At 44.0% G+C, this 23,289-nt stretch overlaps 1 protein-coding gene across 1 annotated transcript in view; it reads left to right on the top strand.

The window, feature by feature from the left end:
* Positions 1-23,289, top strand: part of PRKCQ (protein kinase C theta) — a 233,028-nt gene that overhangs the window by 93,235 nt on the left and 116,504 nt on the right. The window contains exons 3-4 of the mRNA XM_073589040.1: positions 5,057-5,256; positions 12,986-13,046. Coding sequence (XP_073445141.1) covers positions 5,057-5,256; positions 12,986-13,046 — 261 coding nt within the window. The remainder of the gene's footprint in view (positions 1-5,056; positions 5,257-12,985; positions 13,047-23,289) is intronic.

The following is a 23,289-nucleotide window of genomic DNA, read 5'->3' on the forward strand; positions in this document are numbered from 1 at the left end:
CTGCTACTTCCCCCGGTTTCTGCTGCAGGAACGTCAGTGTCCCTACAAACTCGGAGACCGGAATCGGGACCATGCGCTCCAGCTAGGAGTGAGCCTTAACTCTGCTCATCCTCCAGCTCCCCTTCTCACGTCCACACACTTCCCCTTCCCTGCACAGAGTGCCCTAACTTCATGAAACGAAACTCGACCCTAAAAAACCAAAAGTCGCTCAACTCTAGTAACAATCCCATACAAAGATGGGGCTCCTTATCCCCATCCTTGTATGCATGGCTCCATATCCCCATCCTTGTATGCATGGATCCTAATCCCCATCCTTGTATGCATGGCTCCTTATCCCCATCCTTGTCTGCATGACTCCTTATCTCCATCCTTGCATGCATGGATCCTCATCCCTATCCTTGTATGCATGGCTCCTTATCCCCATCCTTGCATGCATGGCTCCTTATTCCCATCCATGTCTGCATGGCTACCCATCCTGGTATGCATGGTTCCTTATCCCTATCATTGTATGCATGGTCCCCTCATCCCTATCCTGGTATGCATAGCTCCTCATCCCTATTCTTGTATGCATGGCTCCCAAGAGAAAAGCATAAAAAAACTAAAAAAACATCCGACTTATCTTCCCTGTGCACCCTCACAGCATCTTGTCCAGTTTCATTAATGTACTGAATATTCACTCCAGTCCACACCTATGGGAGTGGAGAGAGATGAACAATTCCTAACTCTTAAGTAGAGCGCACCCATGATTGCCAGACTGCTGCTGGAAGCCAGTGGCTGCGGCTGACACTGTGCACGCTACTTTAAATTGTAATACTCCTTGGTGTGATTCAAGATATCTTCTGCATTCTTATTACATAAGATACTAACTACCAATGAAAAGCCACATCCTCTTAATAAATATCTACTTATGAAGAATAAAAGAAAAAAATTACCTGAACTTGCTTAAAGCGTATCTCTTGTTTTAATTGTTATGTAATAATAATGTAATTCAAGCAATTTTCATAATCATTCAAATATACCTTATAAATGAAATCCAAAAGAAAACCTTTCAAAAACCTTCTAGAAGATGTCAACCTAAGCTGTTTCTGAAGCAAATCCGTATTCAGTTTCATAGATATTGGATACGGCTTTCTAAGGGTGTGTGCACACGCTGCGGAATGGGGTGCGGATTTGGCAGCGCGGATTTTGTAAAATCCTCAGGTAAATCTGCAGGTCAAAAGACCTGACGTTTTACCTGCGGATTGGCCTGCGGTCTTGCCCTGCGGTTTTTCATCTCCACAATGGAGGAGATGGCAAACCGCTGCGGATTCCGCAGAAAGAATTGACATGTCAATTCTTTCTACGGTTTCAAAACCGCAGAAAAACCGCGCGGAAAAATCTGCACTGTCTGCACTGCGTTTTTTTTATTCCCATAGGGAATAATGGTACTGTACACCGCAGCAAAAACTGCTGCGGACCCGCAGCGGCCAAAACCGCTGCGGAACCACAGCAGAATCCGTAGCGTGTGCACACACCCTTAGGGTGATGTCGGAGCCTACACAGCGCATGCGCTCCTGGCGGGAACCGGTGCACTGTATGTCAGTGCCGACAGGATACCTCAATCTTCTGCACAGTGATCCCGATCTGTCAGCTGTTGGGTGTTGCCCCGCAATATATACATTTATATCAAAGAAGTTTTCCATCCTGAAAATACCCTGACATGAATGTCAAGTAGTGTTCTCTTCAGTGCGCAGCCGCATAATTTGCAACTGGCTGCCAAGTATAGTCTTGTATATCCACAAATCATTATTTGTATTTCCTGCCTGCATGACCACTACCCATATGTAGTCACCGAAGGCGACCAAGAGGCTGCTCTCTGATGTGAGGTATTCCTATGACTACATTACATGGAGTACTATTGAATAGAGCAGGGTAGAGATGTCTGACCTACAAAATCATGTTAGGACTGTTTCATAAAGTAGGTGAATTCTAAACAGTGAGAATCATGCTTTTTATGTATCATCACCAATTGTATTTATCATACACATGGCAAAGTGGGCACAGGACCTCTGCAAGGGTAGAATGAAATGTAAGATATGTCAACTAACGATCGTAACCCACAGTCATGTGTATTGGACCTCAAATACTATAAAAGCCTCTCACACCCCTGTATCAAGACACACCACCAGAAAAAGCTCAGGCGAAACAGCGTAGGGGTTGGGGAAGTGCAGCTGCCTTGGTCTTTCTGAAGCTCTTAATACAAGTGATCTTCCCAGGTGATGTACACATCCTCCTGTCCTCTGAATTCTATCACTTTGACAGCACCTTAGCCATATATAACATTGTTGTTCATAGGACTGTTTTTTGTGCTAATACTACCTTGAGCGATCAAATGCTGCTCCTACACCATTACAGCACCTTTGTATTTTATGGTGTCTGTTCCTACTGATGTCTTCATTATAGTACTAAGCACCTTACATTGAAAAGCATAATAGCCAGATACCTTTTTGAGACTTAAATTACAAAATCAATTATTACACGTAGTCATACAACCATTTTGGGGTTTTTTGTAATTTGTTTTCAACATGTTACAGTCTGTTTTTTGACCTTCAGCTGACCCAACCATGTTGCACCTCCCTCCATTGGAGGCTTATTCCCACACTGTTTTCCTATTATTGTTTTTTTAATGAGATATTAATAAAAATCATGTTTTTTTTCTATTTTGCTGGAATCACTTTGTGTCTATTTGCAGCAAGTTACAAATGTTAAGGCTAATGCCTTGTGTGGTCGTATTTAAAGTGTCTAGCACCTTATCGTCTTTTCTCTGGACATATGTGATTTTTTTATACGTCAACTAAACCTGACTTTCTTTTATAATTCTCCAATGCAATTGCAGCAATACCAAACACAGCTTTTTGTGTCATTTACTGTTTTTTCAAAATAAAAGTATTAAAGACAGATAAACAGACAGACAAAAAATAGATAAAACGAACATATGTAAAAATGTAATCTGTTAAGTGAAGATGCTTTAAAAAAAGTATTAATTTATTATTTTATTGAAACAATTAGTAATTTAGCAGTTAATGACAATGAATTGATGACTTGAAATTTGAGTTTGCCATCTTCACAAATTTTTTTTCCAAAAATCTGATTTGCAGCAAATAAATCAAAGCAAATATCAATACTGGAAAGCTTGAAATTTCTTGGTAAAAACACATAATACACGGGTGAGTTGAGCGAGAGATAGACAGAGAGCGAACCCCGCTGTGCATAAGAATTTACACTCTAAAAGAGAGGAAGAGAGAAGTACCCTTCTGCTCGTGAGAGCTTATATTCTACAAGAGAGCAAAAAAATAACAACTTAATTGATCAAGCAATTGGTATACAGGAGAAATGCAATCAGAAAAAAGAGGGCGCTCATCTGAGTAGGAAGCATAAATTATGTAATTAAGAACCATATAATGGAATATCAAAATTGATATATCAGAAGAAACTGCTGGGTACCAGAAACACACTTATAAATAGAATAGTGTGCATCTATGGTTACAACAATTAATACCACATATGCAAAAGTATAACTGGAATATGTTCATAAGAATGTAATAGCATAATAGATACTGTGGCACAAACCCATAGGGAAAAGTGCAAGCATGTAATGAGGTGTACACGGGACTTAGAAAGTGCAGGAGTGCATGAATACCAAAATACCAAATCAGTGCAGTTGCGTATTGTGTGGGGAAGATAGTGGAGGTAAGGCTATATCTGTGGGAGAACAGCAGTGACTTCCAGGACAATGCACTTATTTAGACAAGTCTGTGAAATACTGGGAGAATACAGTCTGGTTAGATGAGACCAGAATTGAATTCTTTGGATGCCATAATATACAGACCATGTTTGGAGGCCAAAATAGCCTGCTTATCAGTTCAAAATCACAATACCAACAGTAATGTTCAGAGGTGGAAACATCATGGTGTGGGGCTGTTTATAGCAGAAGGCTCTGGCAAACTTCATGTCATTGAAGGAAGGATGAATGGATAAATGTACCAAGAGATTTTTGAGAAAAATTCGCTGCTATCTACCAGGATGATGCAGATGAAATGAGGGTGGACATTTCATCAAGACAGTGATCCCAAACACACAGCCATGGGAATTATCAATTGGATTCAGAGAAAGAAAATAAAGCTGCTAGAATGGCCCAGTCAATCACCTGACCCGAATCCAATAGAACATTTATGGAAGGAACTAAAACTCAGAGTTCATAGAGGGAGCACATGGGACCTTCAGGATTTGTAGAGTGCTTGTGTGGAAAAATAGGACAAAATCACACCTGAGCAATGCATGCGACTAATTTCTCCATACAGGAGCCATCTTGAAGCTTCATCACCAACAAAGGATTTTATATGAAGTATTAAAAATAATTCAGTGAATGTGTTCAATTCTTTTTCAGTATCTCATTTCTCATTATTTTACATAGTTTCTGAACATCTAGGGTTTGATTTCTTTGCCTGTGTGCATTGGATGGGTTGTTATCGACATCTGGTGAGAATTTCATGTCAACAGCACCTTTAGAAATATATTTACTTAGAAAATTGTGACGTGTTCAATACTTACTTCACCTGCTCTATATGTAGACATGCTAGCCAGTTAAGAATCTATGTTTCTTTATGGAATTGGCTTTCTGATAACATTTTTCCTTCACAGGCAAGCTATGTGACTTGGACTGTCATATTTGTGCTGCCCTAGTTTTAGAGATGAAAGCAGGAATGTGTGTCTTTCAGTTTCAGAGAGATATCATGCGACCATTTCCGTCACTGACCAATATGACCATCATGAAACAGCACACAACAATCTCTATGTAACACAATTTCTTTATGCGTTGATATTGCAGTTATTGGTAAAAAAGTAAGTGGTTTTGTTGTGTATCATATGGTAAACTGATATTTATGCTCCTTAATTTGCATTTTGGCCAAGCATAATGCACTATTCCACCCATGATTCTTATCTTATCACTCTTTCCAGTATTATATATTCTTTGTAACTGCAGATAACTCTACATTAACATTTCGTTTCTCTGCAGAAAATGGAAAGATTTTTGTACAGAAGAAGCCAACTATGTTTCCACCTTGGGAGAGCACATTTGATGCTCACATTAACAAAGGAAGAGTTATGCATATAATTGTGGAAGGAAGGACTGCAGGCGTGGCATCAGAGACCACAATTGAACTGTTTTCTCTGGCTGAACGATGCAAAAAAAATAATGGCAAAATGGAGATATGGGTAAGACTCATTACAATTTCTTATTAAAGATATTGTCCACTACTGGACAACCTCTAGGGTTGTCTTGACTGTGCAGCTTACAGTCAAAAAAATGAATGGCCACCTTTCGAAACAGCGCCGTTCCTCTTATGTTGATGATGTGTCCACTGACCGTCAAGTGACTACTGCAGCCAGTCATCACTGAGAGACACAGTGTCAAGATTGGACAAACTATGCCAGATCGGAATGTAAATATGTACGTTTTTTTTTATTATTTAAGTCTGCTTAGTTGAGCTATCCATTGCGAAAGTGTGTTAGTACTGGCGAAATGTCGGTGTTCTGGCTGTCTCCAAGTGTTCATTGTCCCAGATGATTGCTCTACTACTTAGCGGTGCTACTAGTCCCTGACCTCTGCCAGACGTACATTCAGCTCTGTGTGGTTTTTCTCTCTGTGTCTTCTGTTCTTCTTGTTGATCTTTCATTGCATGACCTTGGACTTCATTCTGACCATCTGTATGTTTATGACGTACCCTCCTAGCTTTTGACCTTGGACTCCTTGACTACCCCAACTAATTTCTTGTTCATGAGAAGTCACTGAGCATCACAGAAATATAACGCTCTCTTCACTTTTACTCTTCTGCTTTTGCGATTTATGCCATTATGCTTATGATTTTGTTTTCATTGCATTACTTAGTCCTATTTAGATCTCTTTTACTTTAGTACCAAGAAATAAAATTGTCTATATTTATTTGCGTTTCACTGCACATTATGTTATATTTTGTCTGTTAAATTTGTCTCCTTGGGGATGTGACTACTACATAACTAGTAACTTCAGATGGTGTGTATCTGACTTCATTTTAGGCTAAATTCACAAAGCAAATACAAAAATCATCCGATTCATAAGAAAACTTGGACACTGTGTTTCTCATTTGTCATCTACATGCAATCTGTTTTCATACATCAGCAGTTATTAACAATTTACAACACCAAATACAGTTTCTAATAGTAATAAAGGCAACTTATCTATAGAAATAAAATCCTATATGGTTGCTTTGATTTTTGGGGGTCCTATAGAATTGGAGAGTCTCATCAGACACGGAAGAAACTAGTGCATATTGTGATTTTTTTTCATGCAGATTTTTTTTAAACCATTCATCTGCTCTTACCCATTGAATAACATTGCTCTGAGTGCCGTCTGTGTACTGTCCATTTTTTTACAGACAGCGTTTGGACTAAATATATCTTTGTGTGATCTTGTTGATCTTGGCCTTAATCAGGCACCATTGTGTGTTAGTCACAACCATACCTCCCAACTTTTGAAGAAGGGAAAGAGGGACAAAGGCTGCGGCGCACACAGCGCGCCGCTACAAATTTTAGGCCACGCCCCAACCACACCCATTTCACGACTAGTCACACCCATGTCCACGCCCAGTTGCACCCAGTTAGCACTGCTGATCACACTGACTGCTATTAGGGGCATAGCGGCTGGCATTATGGGCACAGTGGCTGGTACTGTGGGGACACTGACTGGTACTAAGGAAAAGAAAGAAAGAAAACAGAGAGAGAGAAAAAAGAAAATAGAGAGAAAGAAAGAAAGGAGAGCGAGAGAGAGAAAGAAAGAGCAGAGAGAGAAAGAACAGAGAGAAAGAAGAAAGAACAGAGAGAATGAAAGAGGGGAAAGAAACAACAGAGAGAGAAAGAAAAAAGAACAGAGAGTGAAAGAAAGAACAGAGAGAGAGAAAGAACAGAGAAAAATAAAGAGGGGAAATAAAAAAGAACAGAGAAAAGGAGAGAGAGAGAGAGAGAAAGAGGGGGACACAGAGAGAAAAAAAGCTGGGACAGAAAAAAGAACAGAGAGAGAAAGAAAGAACAGAGAGAAAGAAAGAGGGGAAAGAAAAAAGAAGAGCAAAAGAAAGAGGGGAAAGAAAGAAAGAATAGAGAGAGAGAAAGAAAAAGAGAGAAAGAAAAAGAAAGAAAGAGAAAAAAAGAAAGAAATAAAGAACAAAGAGAAAAAGAAAGAAAGAGGGGGAAAGAAAGAACAGAGAGATAGAGAGAAAGAAAGAGGGGAAGAAAGAACAGAGAGAGAGAAAGAAAGAAAGAAAGAAAGATAAAAAAATGAAAGAAAGAACAGAGGGAAAGAAAGAAAGAGGGGGAGAAAGAAAGAAGAGAGAGATAGAGAGAAAGAAAGAGGGGTAGAAAGAACACAGAGAGAGACTGAGAAAGAACAGAGGGAGAGAAAGAAAGAAGTAAAGAAAGTACAGAGAGAAAGAAAGAAAGAAAAGAAAGAACAGAGAGAGAATGAAAAAAAAGAAAGATTAGAGAGAGAAAGAAAGAACAGAGAGAGAGAAAGAAACAGAGAAAGAAAAAACAGAAAAATAAAGAAACAGAGAGAGAGAAAGACAGAAAGATTCTATAAAGATACTATAGCAGCCCGACTCCAATTGAAGCGCCCACCTGAGCCTCCCGGTGCAGGACATATCATGATCCGCTCACATGGCCAGCATCCCTGATTCCAAGGTGATCCTGCTGTCCGCGCTGTCAGAGAAGGACATGGTAATGGATCTGAAGCATTCCTGGTTCCGTCAGAATCTCCTCATGAAATTACCTCATTTCCGGTCAGCTTCCAGCACATCACTTCCGGTGGAACGTCGTGTGCAAGTTTTAAAGTGCTCATTGGGGCTCCGCCATGTACTCCTGTGTCCGTGGGAAATCCCCACTTTGCATGCCTCGTACACATTTGGCTCTGCTCCGTACATCCAGTACACATATGGCTCCACTCCGCACACACACAGCTCCGCATACCCCATACACACGCGGCTCTGCTCCGTACACCAAATACACACGCGCCTCCACTCCGTACACCAAGTACACACACGACTCCGCTCCATACACCTCGTACACGCATGGCTCTGCTCTGTACACCTTGAACACATGTGGCGCCGCTCCCCACACCTTGTACACACATGGCTACGTACACCTTGTACACGCACTGCTCCGCTCCGTACACCTCGTACACACGCGGCTCCGCTCCGCACACCTCGTACACGTGCAGCTCCGCTCCATACACCTCGTACACGCGCGGCTCCACTTCATACACCTCGTACACACGTGGCTCTGCTCCATACACCTCGTACACACACAGCTCTGCTCCGTACACCTCGTACACAAACGGCTCTGCTACATCCACACTGTAAACCTCTCCTGACCCCACACAGAAACTTTACCTTATCCAGCATGACAACCTCAGCAGACCAGACTCCTGCAGAGTGCAGACAGACATGGAGGCAGACACAGCCCCTGATCATGTGACCCCTGACTCCTCCCCTCTCACAGGTCCTGTGCACACAGAACACACACAGCCCAGCCACATAGACACAGAGGGCCCTGATCATGTGACCCTTGACTCCTCCCCTCTCACAGGTCCTCTGCGCACAGACAGAACACACCCAGCCCAGCCACATCATTGCAGGCTGCGGTGCATCTATCTGGGACAGCGAGCATGGCGTCGGTGGATGGGGGCGTGGCGTGGCGGCTCAGTGCAATGTGGGAAAAATACTGTCCCGGGCGGGATGCGGGAGGGGGTGTCAAAAACGGGACTGTCCCGTGGGAATCGGGACGCTTGGGAGCTATGGTCACAACTATTTGTGCTTTTTTAAATATTTTCAATACCTTGACTTCATATATTTGGATTGAATAAAGATTTTTGCTGAGATAAGCATTGAATATTCCATTTGCATTAGTGTAATTCTCATCTTGTTCTGTTTGCAGTATATATTTTTTTACGCTCTGCATTGTGAGCATTGAGCACTCTTAATTTATTATTTATGGTGCCCATCCTGTTTTATAGCATTAAGCCTTTTAAAGGTTTTTCCCATGAGGTAAGGCCAGTACCTTTAAGCCCTTATATACAGCAAGCTAATATGCTGTACAATGTATATCTGCCCCCAAGCCGCCCTTCAAGACAAGAAAAAGAGCTTTTGTTATACTCACCTACAGGGGGGTCCTGTCTGATGGGCGTCACTCGTCTATGTGCGGCGCCTCCTCTCTTCTTGCGATTGCCATCCTCCTGCACTGCTTCATGTGGATGACGCATCATACGGCATCCACACTGAGCAGAGGAGGATGACATTGTAAGGAGAGAGGAGGCATAGAATCCATACTAGTGACCGTTCCATAGGTGAGTATAATAAAATCTTTTTTTCTACTCTTGCATGCTGGATTCATTTCAAATATACAGAATTCCAGTATGCGATATATGAGGGCTTACAGGTACTGGCCTTACCTCATATGGAAAAACCTGCTTACAGGTTCCCTTTGATGACAGAATCAAGCATCAATCCAGAGCCCAGTGCCTCCCACCAACACCCACAAAGTAGTCAAGGGTTACCATACCAGCTGGGGGCCTTCTTTAGACTGGGCTTCATAGGAAATTAGCAATTTTACAATACAGTCATATGCAAAAGTTTGGGCACCCCTATTAATGTTAACCTTTTTTCTTTCTAACAATTTTGGTTTTTGCAACAGCTATTTCAGTTTCATATATCTAATAACTGATGGACTCAGTTATATTTCTGGATTCAAATGAGGTTTATTGTAGTAACAGAAAATGGGCAATCTGCATTTAATCAAAATTTGGCTGGTGCAAAAGTATGGGCACCCTTATCATTTTCTTGATTTGAACTCTCCTAACTACTTTTTACTGACTTCCTGAAGCACTAAATTGGTTTTGTAACCTCATTGAGCTTTGAACTTCATAGCCAGGTGTATCAAATCATGAGAAAAGGTATTTAAAGTGGCCACTTGCAAGTAGTTCTCCTATTTGATTCTCCTATGAAGAGTGGCATCATGGGCTCCTCAAAGCAACTCTCAAATGATCCGAAAACAAAGATTATTCAACATAGCTTTTCAGGGGAAGGATACAAAAAGTTGTCTCAGAGATTTAACCTGTCAGTTTCCACTGTGAGGAACATAGTAAGGAAATGGAAGAACACAGGTACAGTTCTTGCTAAGCCCAGAAGTGGCAGGCCAAGAAAAATATCAGAAAGGCAGAGAAGAAGAATGGTGAGAACAGTCAAGGACAATCCACAGACCACCTCCAAAGACCTGCAGCATCATCTTGCTGCAGATGGTGTCACTGTGCATCGGTCAACAATACAGCGCACTTTGCACAAGGAGAAGCTGTATGGGAGAGTGATGCGAAAGAAGCCGTTTCTGCAAGCACGCCACAAACAGAGTCGCCTGAGGTCTGTGGAAACTGACAGGTTAAATCTCTGAGACAACTTTTTGTATCCTTCCCCTGAAAAGCTATGTTGAATAATCTTTGTTTTCAGATCATTTGAGAGTTGTTTTGAGGAGCCCATGATGCCACTCTTCATAGGAGAATCAAATAGGAGAACTACTTGCAAGTGGCCACTTTAAATACCTTTTCTCGTGATTTGATACACCTGGCTATGAAGTTCAAAGCTCAATGAGGTTACAAAACCAATTTAGTGCTTCAGGAAGTCCGTAAAAAGTAGTTAGGAGTATTCAAATCAAGAAAATGATAAGGGTGCCCATACTTTTGCACCAGCCAAATTTTGATTAAATGCAGATTGCACATTTTCTGTTACTACAATAAACCTCATTTGAATCCAGAAATATAACTGAGTCCATCAGTTATTAGATATATGAAACTGAAATAGCTGTTGCAAAAACCAAAATTGTTAGAAAGAAAAAAGGTTAACATTAATAGGGGTGCCCAAACTTTTGCATATGACTGTACTTGTAAATCTGAACTATTGCCGTATATTGTGCAGGTGATCAAGAAATCACAGGTTCATGCTATCCAAAAGGACTGATAAATGGCATTTAAAAAAAAAAAAAAAAAAATAGTATATAAACACTTTAATAAACCTTTCCCCAAATGAAAATAGGAAAATTTAAAACAATTAACATACTTAGTATTATTTCATGCAAAATTGCCCAGATAAATAAAATGGCACAAACGTTGCACTTCCGAATGTAATCATCAACGTCTTTATGAGCGTTTTGTCGCCAAAAGGACCTAGCTATAGCTATCCAGGTGGATGAAGGACCTGGGTGCCTGGCCGACACAGAATCATGTTACTTTGTTAAAACAATCTGTGTGTAACGAGGACAGTACAAAAAGGTTGTTCAGGGGTAAGTCCTCCGGCGCACCATCTTGAATGCATTGTCTGAGATCGATCTGCAAAGCACCCACCACCACCCCTTCACTAAGAATTTTGACAATATTCTCTTCCCTCAACTCCGAAACAAAACTGCATGACGAAGCATCAGTTTTGACATTCTTAGATCCAGGAAGGTAAGTCGCTGAAATGTCAAATGCTCTCTTAACCGCCAAGAGTTCTCGGTCCCCAATATCATAGTTAGATTTGGCTTGTGAAAATGTCAGTGATAAAAAGCAGAAGGAGGAAGGTAACCATCTCTCTATGCGAGAGAATGACACCCATTCCCACAGAAGAGGCTTCTACCTCCACCATAAAAGGCAAGTCATTATCGGGTTGACTAAGGACAGGGAAGACTATCTTCAGAGCAACAAAAGCTACACAGCCTAATTAGACCAGGAGGAGACATCAGTACCCTATTTGGTAGATCAGTAAGGGGTTTAACTATGACTGAGAAATTCTCAATGAACTTTTGGTAATAGTTTTGCAAAGTCTAAAATCCTCTGCAACGCTTTAAAGCAAACCTGTCAGCAGGATTGTGCTAAATAAACTACACACAATGTCATGTCAGCGCCGTTATACTGAGTAAAATGATACCTTGGTTGATGGAATCTGTCTTGTGGTTGTTGTTTAATCGGTATTTGCAGTTTTCAGATAATGAGATTCTTGTGCTTAGGAGGGGCCTGTGGGGTGGTCTTCATGTGGTGCTCTGCTTACATATGCATTCTTATGGGCTTATGACAGGTCACTGATCCTTCAGTGACTTGCCTCCTAATTTACTTAATGCATATAATATTACTGATATTTTTATTCATAATATTGTTGATATGCCCTATAATATTGTTTGCTATTGTGATGCTTAAAAAAGTAATTACTTTACACCAGGGGTGGCGTCTGCACCCACATGGGGTGGTGCCATTTTGCTGAAGGAAAAAAGATTTAGCTGCAGAAAAATGGCGGCGGCGCTTACGCAGTAGCATCTGTTGGGAAGCAAGAGATGTTACTGGGCATGCGTCGCCGCTGCCGCCATTTTGCTTGAGGTGCCGGCCATGGTGCATGCACAGTAGCATCCATCGGTAAGAGATAGCTGGTACTGTGCAGGCGCCGCTGCCGCTGCTATTGTGCTGTATGTCAATTTGTTTTTTCTAAGCCTCACAATAGCCAACAATATTATAGAAATCATTTTGCTTTCAATCATCTTGAAATAAGACATTAAGTTTATTAATCATCAGCTTGTAAACACGGGTATAATTTGAAATTACTGTTCCATGTAGAAATATTCTTTAAAAGGCCTTCCTCCTCCTTCATAGCAGCATGCCACTGGCACTTCCAGAACATTATATACTCCAATAATGGCTATTCAGTGGCTTGCAATCATGAGTCTATGATACGGATCAGTAAATATACATTTTATTATATTATTATTTGCTCTCATTTGTTCTTAGTTTTCTTTATTTCTAGTTTATTTTATTCAGTTTGCAATTCCTTGAAAAAATTATGATGTGATAACATTAGAAACTACATCATTTCTCAGTGCTAAAAATACATTTTTTTCTTATGTGCAGATAGAACTTAAACCCCAAGGTAGAATGATAATGAATGCAAGGTATTTCCTGGAGCAATCAGGCAAGTACATTTTCTTTTTTAAAACCACATTTTTTTTTCTAACTATGAATTCCCACTAAGGCTGAGTGCACACTCTGAGGATTAACCTGCGTTTTTTTTCCGTGCGGATCTACAGGTAAAACCGCAGGTAAAGTGACCTGCGGATTTGCCTGCGGTTTTCCACTGCGGTTTGACACCTGGACAATTGAACAGGTGCCAAACCGCTGCGGAATCCGCAGAAAGAATAGACATGCTGCGAATTGTAAATCGCAGCAAAACCGTGCAGAAAAAAAACGCAGCGTGGGCACTGCGGTTTGGAAATCACTGGATAACATGGTACTGTACCATGTCTGCAGAACTGGTGCGGTTCCGCAGGGCCAAAAACGCTGCAGAACCGCAGCAGAATCCGCAGCGTGTGCACATAACCTAAATCTAGACTAGCTCTGTTTCATAGCTTGTAAAAAAATGCTATAAAAAATCTTGAAAGGCTCTTTCTATTCATTTCTATTGTAAAACAAATTTGCTGGTGAAATGTTCAGTATTTTTTTAAGCTATTTGTTCACATCATGTTTTGAAAAATGCATGCTGGCGAAAATGAAAGTACATGTCATTTCTTTGAAATGTCTCATGATGGAACACTCTCAAACTTGTCCAATTAAAAGGCTGCAAAAAACACTTCAGGAAACAAAAATTCCTCCAAAAACTCCTCAAAAAGGAGCATTTTTCCAATTAGCTTCCACTAGAAAACTCATTATTTTTGTCCGGCTCAAAACATCTGTGTGTGCTGCAGTAGCGTAGCTACCGAGGGGGCAGAGGGGGCCCCAGGCCCTGCGCTCTAAGGGGGCCCACCCGGAGCTACGCTATTGTAACTGAATGGGCGTGCGCAGCACGCCGATACAATTACATTCTGTGGCAGAGTAGGGAGAATCGATCGCTTTGATGAGAGAAGGAGGGAGCGCTCCTTCTCCCATCATTCATCTGTCAGCGTCTGACGTCACCGACACTGACACTGACAGTGGGCGCGATGACGTCAGTACTCTGCGCCTGCAGTCGGAGATGAGTGGGAGCAGCACAGGAACCGGGAGGAAGAGAGGTGAGTATTTAGTTTATGGGGGAGGGGTGCATTATCCTATAGAGGGTGGCTATGGGGGTTCATTATTCTACAGTGGGTGGCTATGGGGTGCATTATACTACAGAGGGTGGCTATGGGGGTGCATTATACTACAGAGGATGGCTATGGGGCTAAATTACACTACAGAGGATAGCTTGAGCTTTTTTCTAGTTTTTGTGTGCTAATTGGCACCTTTTGGCTCTGAGTTTATCATGCTACCTGGTGGTGTTATCATTACACTACAGAGGGTAGCTATGGGGGTGCATCACACTACAGAGGCTGCCTATGTTGGTGCATTACACTACAGAGGCTGCCTATGGGGGTGCATTACACTACAGAGGCTGCCTATAGGGGTGCATTACGCTATAGAGTCTGCCTATGTGGAGTTCATGATATTATAGAGTCTGCCTATGGGGAATGCATTATATACAGTATAGAGCCTGCCTATGGGGAGTGCATTATACAATATAGAGTCTGCCTATGGAGAGTGCATTATACTATATGGAGACCTATGGGGAGTGCATTATACTATATAGAGGACTATGGGGAGTGCATTATACTATATGGAGACGGTGGACCTATGGGGAGTGCATTATACAATATGGAGACCTATGGGGAGTGCATTATACTATATTGAGATCTATCTGGTGTATTATGCTATATGGAGGCTATCTAGGGGCCCATCATACAGTGTGGTGATTATACTGACGGGGCCATCATACAGTGTGGGAATTATAGCTACGGGGCTATCATACAGTGTTGGAGCCATTAAATAGTTTGGTGGATATTAAGGGGTCAGTATATATATACAGTGAGGGGGCATTATACTGAGTATAAGAGAGCATCATACAGTGTTTAGGGGAGCTGTACAGGGGGAGACTCGGGACATTATTAAATGTAAAGTGGACACTTATTGTTATAGGGTACTTAGGTTACTGTGACTGTCAAATGGGCACACAGAGGGCATTATTACATTCTAGGGGACAAAATGTGGGCACTGTTTTCTAGGGCTCTTGCACCTGGCATTACTATTTTCTAGAGGGTTACTTTAGAATTTAGAGGTCACACAGGTCCACTAAGCAGGTGTATTAATAGGGACACATACGGCAGCAACGGCTCAGCATTGAGGTATCAACAGGATGAGGAGTTTGTGCAGGTTGGGAATAGTCCTGTTTTGGACAGTGCTGAAAATGTGAGAAGTGAAACGTGTCTTTGTTGTATTCTCTGTAGCCGAGTCCTGGCTGGAGGAGTTGTCATGTCGGTCTGGGCCAGATGGAAAAGGCATGAAAAGTGAACAATTCCTTCAGAAAGAATGTCAGCGGTAAGTCATTATCTGTAGCTGTGCTGTGATCTCTTATACAGTATGTTCTGTAGTACTGGTATCTACCACTGACCATATGGCGGCAATATCAATGTTGATCTTTATATACAGGAAAGATGTATATCTTTGTACTGTGTTAGCCAGTAGATAGAAAAATATTCAGGATTGAGAGTCCTCAGTAGTTGATACCTTTTAATGGCTAACTGAAAAGATGGTAACACATTGCAAGCTTTCGAGACTACTCAGGTCTCTTCATCAGGCTAGACTAATACAAAATCTGAAGTCACATATTTATGCACAATACAGCCATTAAAAGGTATCAACTACTGAGGACTCTCATTCCTGAATATTTTTCGATCTTTATATAGCGATTATTTTCAGTAACAGCGCCGTCATCTGCTGAGGTTCTCCACTATTAGGGTGCGTCACCCAGTTATAATCAAGGTTACCTGGTTAGGGGCCTACTCAGAAGTTTCGCCCCCCCTGAACCAAAACCCTAGCTACGCCTCTGGTGTGCTGTAGTGCAGCTGTGTCCACACTGTGCAGTGATGAGGTAGTGACCCAGGAAAAGTTCAAAGCAAAGCATGTTTAATGTCCAAACTCACAGAAAATAAACAGCACATGGTATGCTCGGATTGCAGCCGGGAAACAAGACAGTCCACATCCGAGGCCGGTTGCAGTGGGCGACTACACCATCATGTACGCTGTGGGTGCCAGGCCTTTTGATTCCGCTTGCCTGTGTTGCCTCACACAGGTAGAGTTCTGCAGAGCCTTCTTGTCTGCACACTTGCAAACCCAAACTGGCACACTCTGACACTGACACACCCTAACCCTTTACTGTTTTTAACTGGAATCTGTGGCTATGGGCCACATGGGAAATCTGGGCCAGGGTGGAGGAAACGGACTGCCCCACTATCACCCTGTAGTCCGTGTCAAAAATAAAATCCCAGCAGGGTTTTCTTAAATCTGCCCAGGACAAATAGCTTGCCCAAGACTAACACTTTCTTTTATTTTGTATTGCAATCACAGCTATTCCTGTGACTGCAATGCACTCCTGCAGCCTCAATATGCTACTGTGCGCATCCTGGGGACACATAGTGACCCTCACATATGACTCCGGTCACTGCCTCACAGTGCATATAATCAGTTAAAAGAAATAATGAGATCTGACCCTTTAATAGTAAGGACACAATTTAGCGTATTTTTGGACTATAACACGCACTTTTTTACCGCAAATTTGGGAGGAAAATGGGGGGTGCGTCTTATAGTCTGAATGCAGGCTTACTGGGGGGTTTGCGGAGGTGGTGCAGCAGGGAGCAGAAGTGTGGTGATGCTGCAGGCCTGAGGTCGTCGGTGAGCAAAGCAGAGTGTGTTGCATGGAACAGGGTCCCCTCCTCAGGAAGCCATCAGCGGCATAAGTGTGTTGATGTTGCGGGCCCGATGTCGGTGGTGAGCAGAGGGGAATACATTATTGGTTTCCCAGGGGCCATTTTCCTGAAGCCAAGGGCTGCCTCCTGTGGCACATATGTGGCACCCCTGAGGCTCAGTCGCCACAAAGAGGTACTGCACCTTCTCCTAAGGTGTAGTGCCCCACCGTCCGGGTAAGGTGGGAACTCCTTTCCACACTCCAACACTCGCACCCTACACAACAGCTGTGACACATCCCCCTGACACCGGCCCGGTACCGAGTACCCCACGGCCCTGGGAGGGAGACCCAATTTGGCGTCACGTACAGGATGTAGAGACGCGAAGCAATCGGGTTCTGTGTGCCTGAGATTTGTTGGACTTTGAACTTTTGAAAATGTACAGAAGACCCAATTTGATAGACTGTGACATGAATATTAAAAATGGCCGCTGGCACGGAGAAGGGCGTGAAGTGATTGGAGGTCCTAGAAAAAAATACAGCGAAGAGTCTTGGGCCTTCCCTGCCTGAATTACTATGTGACAGTAATATGGCCCACCTCCCGAGGGGTTCGTATACTGGCTTGGTATGGAGGCGCTGGAAGAAGACGCCGCCCCTGGAAGGAGGGGCAGAAGAAGCCAGTGGCGGGAAAGGGGCCGAGACAGGAAGAAGAACGCCAGAACACCATTTTGGAGAGAGAGGGAAGGAGGCCTGTGGAGCGCAGGGAAGCAGATCTCCCCGGCGCCATGGCTGAAGGCTCCCACCCTGTAGCAGAAATTAACCGTCAGCAGCTGGAGGACGAAATTGCCCAGCTGACGCGCCGCCTGCAACTGCGGCAGGAAGCACTATGGACATTGAATCTGCAGCGCGCCCAGGAGGGGCCTTCACCTGCGGTACCCCCGACACCGGTATCAGCCGCTGCTGCACCGGACCTCTTCCCGGCAGATCCTGTGGAGCCTGCCATGTCACCAGCAGCGTGCCCTGTTCCTTCTCTGCCGCTAATACCGGAGGAGTTGTACACAGCCCAGGGAGCTGAAGCAGAGGAAGAGAAGCCCCTGTCTGGGCCTGACGCGGCTGCGCAGGTCCCGCCAGTGACCCCCGCCGAGCCGGAGCTGCCTTTGGCTCCACCGCCGTCCCCGGTGTCTCACCGGGTGGCGCCCTTTGCCACCATGCCTGCACCGGAGCGGAGGCCACACCGCCAAGAGGCACCAGGTATATATCCCGGCTCTCCTAATGGGTTGCCCTCAGAATTCACATTGTCCAAGGCAGGTTTGTGACAACTAGAAATGGGGCAGTTGGAAGAGTCCACTGGGGGCACTAGTCAGTCAGAGATGGGGCAGTGGCAGAGGTCCCTACTGAGAAGGGTACAGCTGGAACAGGCGCGCACGATTCGACATCTTCTGGGAATAGAGGAGTCTATGTCGCTTTGGGAAAGTGACCTCGGGATCCCTTCGCTGCCAAGTCCCCATGTAGTTGCCTATCAGCTCCGAAAAGCTGCGGAATCCCTCGGTGCTAGGCCTCGTACCAGAGCAGCGGAATCACCTATTGAGATGGAGCAGTTGATGGGCATTGAGATGCATCATGGGTTCCCTTTACCAGAGCTTCAGTGCCCTATAGCAGGTAACCAGCAACAGAATGGAGACCCCCAAAGTACCACATCTGGTAGCAGTTCTATTTCAGCTTCCAGAACCCCGGGAGAGGATCAGCATCAGTAACTCTCGTGACCCAGGAGGGTTTGTTTGCACCGTTGTGCCTTTTGTTTATTTTTGACCATCATGGTTTAGTTTTGTTTTCCCAGTGTTGCCCTGTGTTGTTGGCAGCCTACCTAGTCAACTAGCAATCATGAACTTGGAGTGATCCAAAAACTTTTACCTGTAAATAGTTGCACCTCTTTAGGTGCCCTCTCTTGGTTTTACATATGGACACTTTGCAAAGATGATGTCTACCTCAAAGCACTCTGCAAGAGATCCCGGCTGGGAGCCGTGTCCAGCACTTACAAGAATAATTGTTGAAAGTTTTAATGTGAAGTATTTCATAATGTGTCTTATGATAGCTTTTATATAGAGTGAGAAATGTTTTGATACAGAGATGAGAGATTTGAATAAAGAGCTGAAAATGTAAATGGTGAACCAGGTATCACAGGTGTCACTTGAAAGAAAGTAGAAAATGTGCACTAGAAAGAGAAGAAGAAATGTGTACTAGAGAAGGAAAGATGAAGAATACTGACGTGATAGTGAGTCACAGATCATAGCACTTAGAATTACGTAAAGTATGAAAAATTGCACTTTTGACTTGAAATTTAGATAGTTAATTAAGAATTGTTTGCAACGTTCATGAAACAATGCCTCCTATATTAGGAAGTTTAGCATAAGAAATGTTTATGCAGCATTACAAAATTTTGTATGTTCCTGTACTGTCAACTTTGTTTGTCTTGCAGCCCGCGGACGTGCTGTGTTTAACGGGGGGGGTATGTGGCGCCCCTGAGGCTCAGTCGCCACAGAGGTACTGCACCTTCTCCTAAGGTGTAGTTCCACACCGTCCGGGTAAGGTGGGAACTCCTTTCCACACTCCAACACTCGCACCCCACACAACAGGGTAGTTCTGCACAACCACATTGCGGCTCAGTGCTTAGAGAGTAGCAGAGCACCTTTGGTGGTTCCCTGCTTGGAACACTGGATGTGCTGGGAGGTGGGTGGAGTTAAGATACATAAAAGAGTTGGAAAGTGTAGGATGACAGGTCAGTCTGACAGAAGGTCAGTCGGGTAAGAAGTCACTCAGACAGGAGTGAGGATCCCTGGAAGAAGGGATGGAGGAAGGAGTGCTGCAGCTGCCTCAGTGCTCTGAGCCAGCTGGCACAGGAAAGGAAAAGAAGGAGAAAGACATAGAACTGAAACCTAAGCTTCCATAAGAGAGAGAAAGACAAGTACCGAACGAGGGAGTAAGGAGAACAGAGAGGACGTGGGTTAGAAGAGGAACCCTGCCTATAGGTTCTCAGCGCAAGGCCGGGGCCCGGTCCCCGAGGTTGTATGGACACTTATGGTTCTGCAGCAGACACCGGTGGAGTAGTTGGCTGTAAATGCACTACTCCCATCTAAGACTTGGGGCACAACAGCAACTGGATAGAGAGCCGGGACTGAGGAGAAGGGAGTCCCCGAAGCAGGCTACAGCTGTCTGCCATACAAGTAGAGTTCTTGGAAACATCAGTCAGGAGGAACTCCAGTGTAACTCAGTACTAGGAGATCTTCACACTTTAAGGAGCTATAGAGGAGTCGTTCAGAAAGATAGAAGTTGGCGGAGTGTTGTAGGGGAGCGTTCCATCTTGCCTGGAGGTTGACTGAGTCTCTGACCCGGAGGACACGGCCCGGAGGCAGGCACCCTTGTGTACCGCAGACTGTGAGTAAAGCTTTGGAACTACAAGCCCCGGTGTCCTCCATTCATTCTTGCGCCAACCCGCTCAGGACTGCTACATCTGGGTACCATCATTTACACCGCCTGCGCCTCTCCTCAACTATTGCAACTACACGGCCCTGGGGATACAGCTTCACCTGTGGGGAGCTACACCATCTATGCTGCAACAAACCACCAGCCCCAGAGGATCTGCATGCAGCGTCGGCCTAACACCTCCCTTGCTGAGCACCACAGGTGGCGTCACAAACTATTCCACTTAAACTACATTACAAACTTCCATTGATTTTTGGGCACCCAGGGCCACGGACCGGGTCACCGCTGCTGTGACACATCCTCCTGACACCGGCCCGGTACCGAGTACCCCACGGCCCTGGGAGGGCGTCCCACATATGCAGATTGGGATTTCAGCCCAGGAAAATGGGCACCGGGAAACCAATGATGCACTCTGCTCTGTTTACTGCCAACATCAGGCCCGCAACATCGCCACACTTCTGCTCTTGAGGACTGGGCCAAAATACCTGCCGAGAGGTGCAGAAGTCTCATTGACAGTTACAGGAATCATTTGATTGCAGTGATTGCCTCAAAAGGTTGTGCAACAAAATATTAAGTTAAGGGTACCATCATTTCTGTCCAGGCCTATTTCATGAATTTTATTTTTTTCTTTAAATTCTGTGGAAGCATGGTTGAAAAGCAATGTCTGACTTTCATTTGTTCATTTTCATAGATTTTTGATTTATTATTACTAGAGTTGAGCGAAACAGGTCGGTCAGATTCAAAAGTCGCCGACTTTTGCCAAAGCGTGAGGTCAGTCATGCGGCCGGCGTCCCGAGCACCACAGTCGCGCTTCCCATAATGCTTACAGGCACCTTTTCTCAGCCAATGAGCAAGGACGCACACTGTGAGCAACGCAATGACATAGGCAGCGGCCACCACCACCTTAGAGAAGGGCATTGCAGTGATTGGCATGCTTTGTGTGGCGTTAAAGTGGCTATAAAAGCCCTGACCGCCGACCGCCATTTTACTTCTGCCGATCTTAGCATAGGGAGAGGTTGCTGCCGCTGTTTCTCAATAGGGAGAGTGTTAGGCAGGAAAGAAAAAAGATAGGCAAGAAAGAAAAAAGAATCTGTGCTTCTGCTGATAGCAATTGTGCTGTACAGTTAGTGTGCAGTGACAGGGGAGGATTTTTTTGTGCAGCAGCGCTGGTTATTAGGCTGCCTGATAGCTGCGTTGCTCTGTGCACACTGCTGTGCAGACTGCTTTTTAAACAGCACTCATACTTTTATTCTTTTTTTCTGCAGAGTTACCGAGCGTTCATTTTTTCCCACACCGTATAGAGCTGTACGCTCCTCACACACTACCGTGTACCGGCTGGTATCACAGACAAATACATGCTGACTATCTGTGTGTGACTACGGATATAAAAATATAGAGATTTAAAATTTCCCCTACACCGTATTCAGCTGTCCGCTTCTGATACAGTACTGTTGTGAATTTGCTTTCTGGCCTCCCTCTGGTTATTACTGAAGGTAGTGGAGCTGGTCGGATCGACAGAGGGGTTGAGAGTTCTCTTTCTGGGATCGCTCTGGTGGTTACTGGAGGGTAATGGAGCTGATCTGATTGACAGAGGCTTGCCACCTGATAATGATGATGACGATTGGAGATCTGGGGTTTCAGATTGGGATTTAAGACAGCCGACTCCCTCTATCCCTGCTGGTGTTTTGCTTCCTATTCCTCCTGAGGTCTGATCTCTCCAGCTCTGTCCCTGCATGTTCAGCTAAGTGGTTTATTTGCTATTCTGTTTGCATTTGATTTGGTTTGGTCTATCTCTTCTTGGTGCGGGTCAGCCAGCTCCGGCTGGGGCTGTGCTGAATCACCGTCCTTATGTTACTGCTTGTTACAGTTTGTTTTATCCCCTGTTAGATTGGTCTCTTTTTGCTGTGCTTTCAGAATATACCAGAGTGCTGATATAGTGGGGGGCGAAGTCGTGTGTCTTCAGTGTTTTTTGCATCAGACGTGTTGGACTTTTTGCAGGTTTTTTTGCGTGATTGCAGACAGTGTCTTTCCTTTCCTGTCCTGTCTAGTCAGTGTGGGCCCCATCATTTGCTCAGTCTATTTTCCTGCCTATGTTTGTGTTTTCATCTTGTCTCACTGACAATATATGTTTGGGGGCTATCTATTCCTTTGGGGTCTGCTCTGGGACAGTTTAGATTTCCCCTTTCTTGCTTTAGGCTTAGTTAGCTCTCCGGCGGTGCCGAGGCTTCTAGGATCATCGTAGGTACACTCCACGGCTACTGCTAGTTGTGTGGATAGGATCAGGGGTCTGCAATCCGCTTAGGTACCAACCTCTCTGGTTTTCTGTGGCTTAGCCTGGACCTGCTCTCCTCCTCAGTGACCCATTCATAACAGAATCACCAGCCTAACTGTAGACTCTAGGGTACTCCAAAGAAGGAAAGAATTTTTAAAAAAAAAGTGTCAGGATTTTTTATATATATATAATTTTTCCTCTTTTTTGGGGGGCTGCAGGAGATTTTTTTTCTCTCTCTAAATGGAGACTAAGCAATTGTCTGATCGTGTTGAGCAGCTCGCTGCTGAAGTGCAGAGAATTTCTGCCTATCTCGCTCAATCATCTGCTGTTGAACCAAAAATCCCTACTCCTGATGTGTTTTTTGGGGATCGGTCTAAATTTTTTAATTTTAAGAATAATTGTAAACTATTTTTTGCTTTGAAACCTAACTCATCGGGGAACTCTGTGCAGCATGTTAAAATTGTCATTTCACTGCTGCACGGCGATCACCAGGATTGGGCCTTTTCTTTGACACCCGGAGATCCTATTCTGGCTAATGTGGATGCGTTTTTTCAAGTCTTGGGGTTGTTGTATGATGAACCTAATGCTATTGATCAAGTGGAGAAAACCTTATTGGCATTGAACCAGGGTCAATATTCTGCAGAGTTATATTGTCAAAAATTCTGAAAGTGGGCGGTCCTTACTAAATGGAATGACGATGCCCTAGCAGCTCTCTTT

Source organism: Dendrobates tinctorius, unplaced genomic scaffold, assembly GCF_039654945.1.
Source record: "Dendrobates tinctorius isolate UK_male_01 unplaced genomic scaffold, ASM3965494v1 ptg000105l, whole genome shotgun sequence".
In the NCBI taxonomy this organism is placed as follows: domain Eukaryota; kingdom Metazoa; phylum Chordata; class Amphibia; order Anura; family Dendrobatidae; genus Dendrobates; species Dendrobates tinctorius.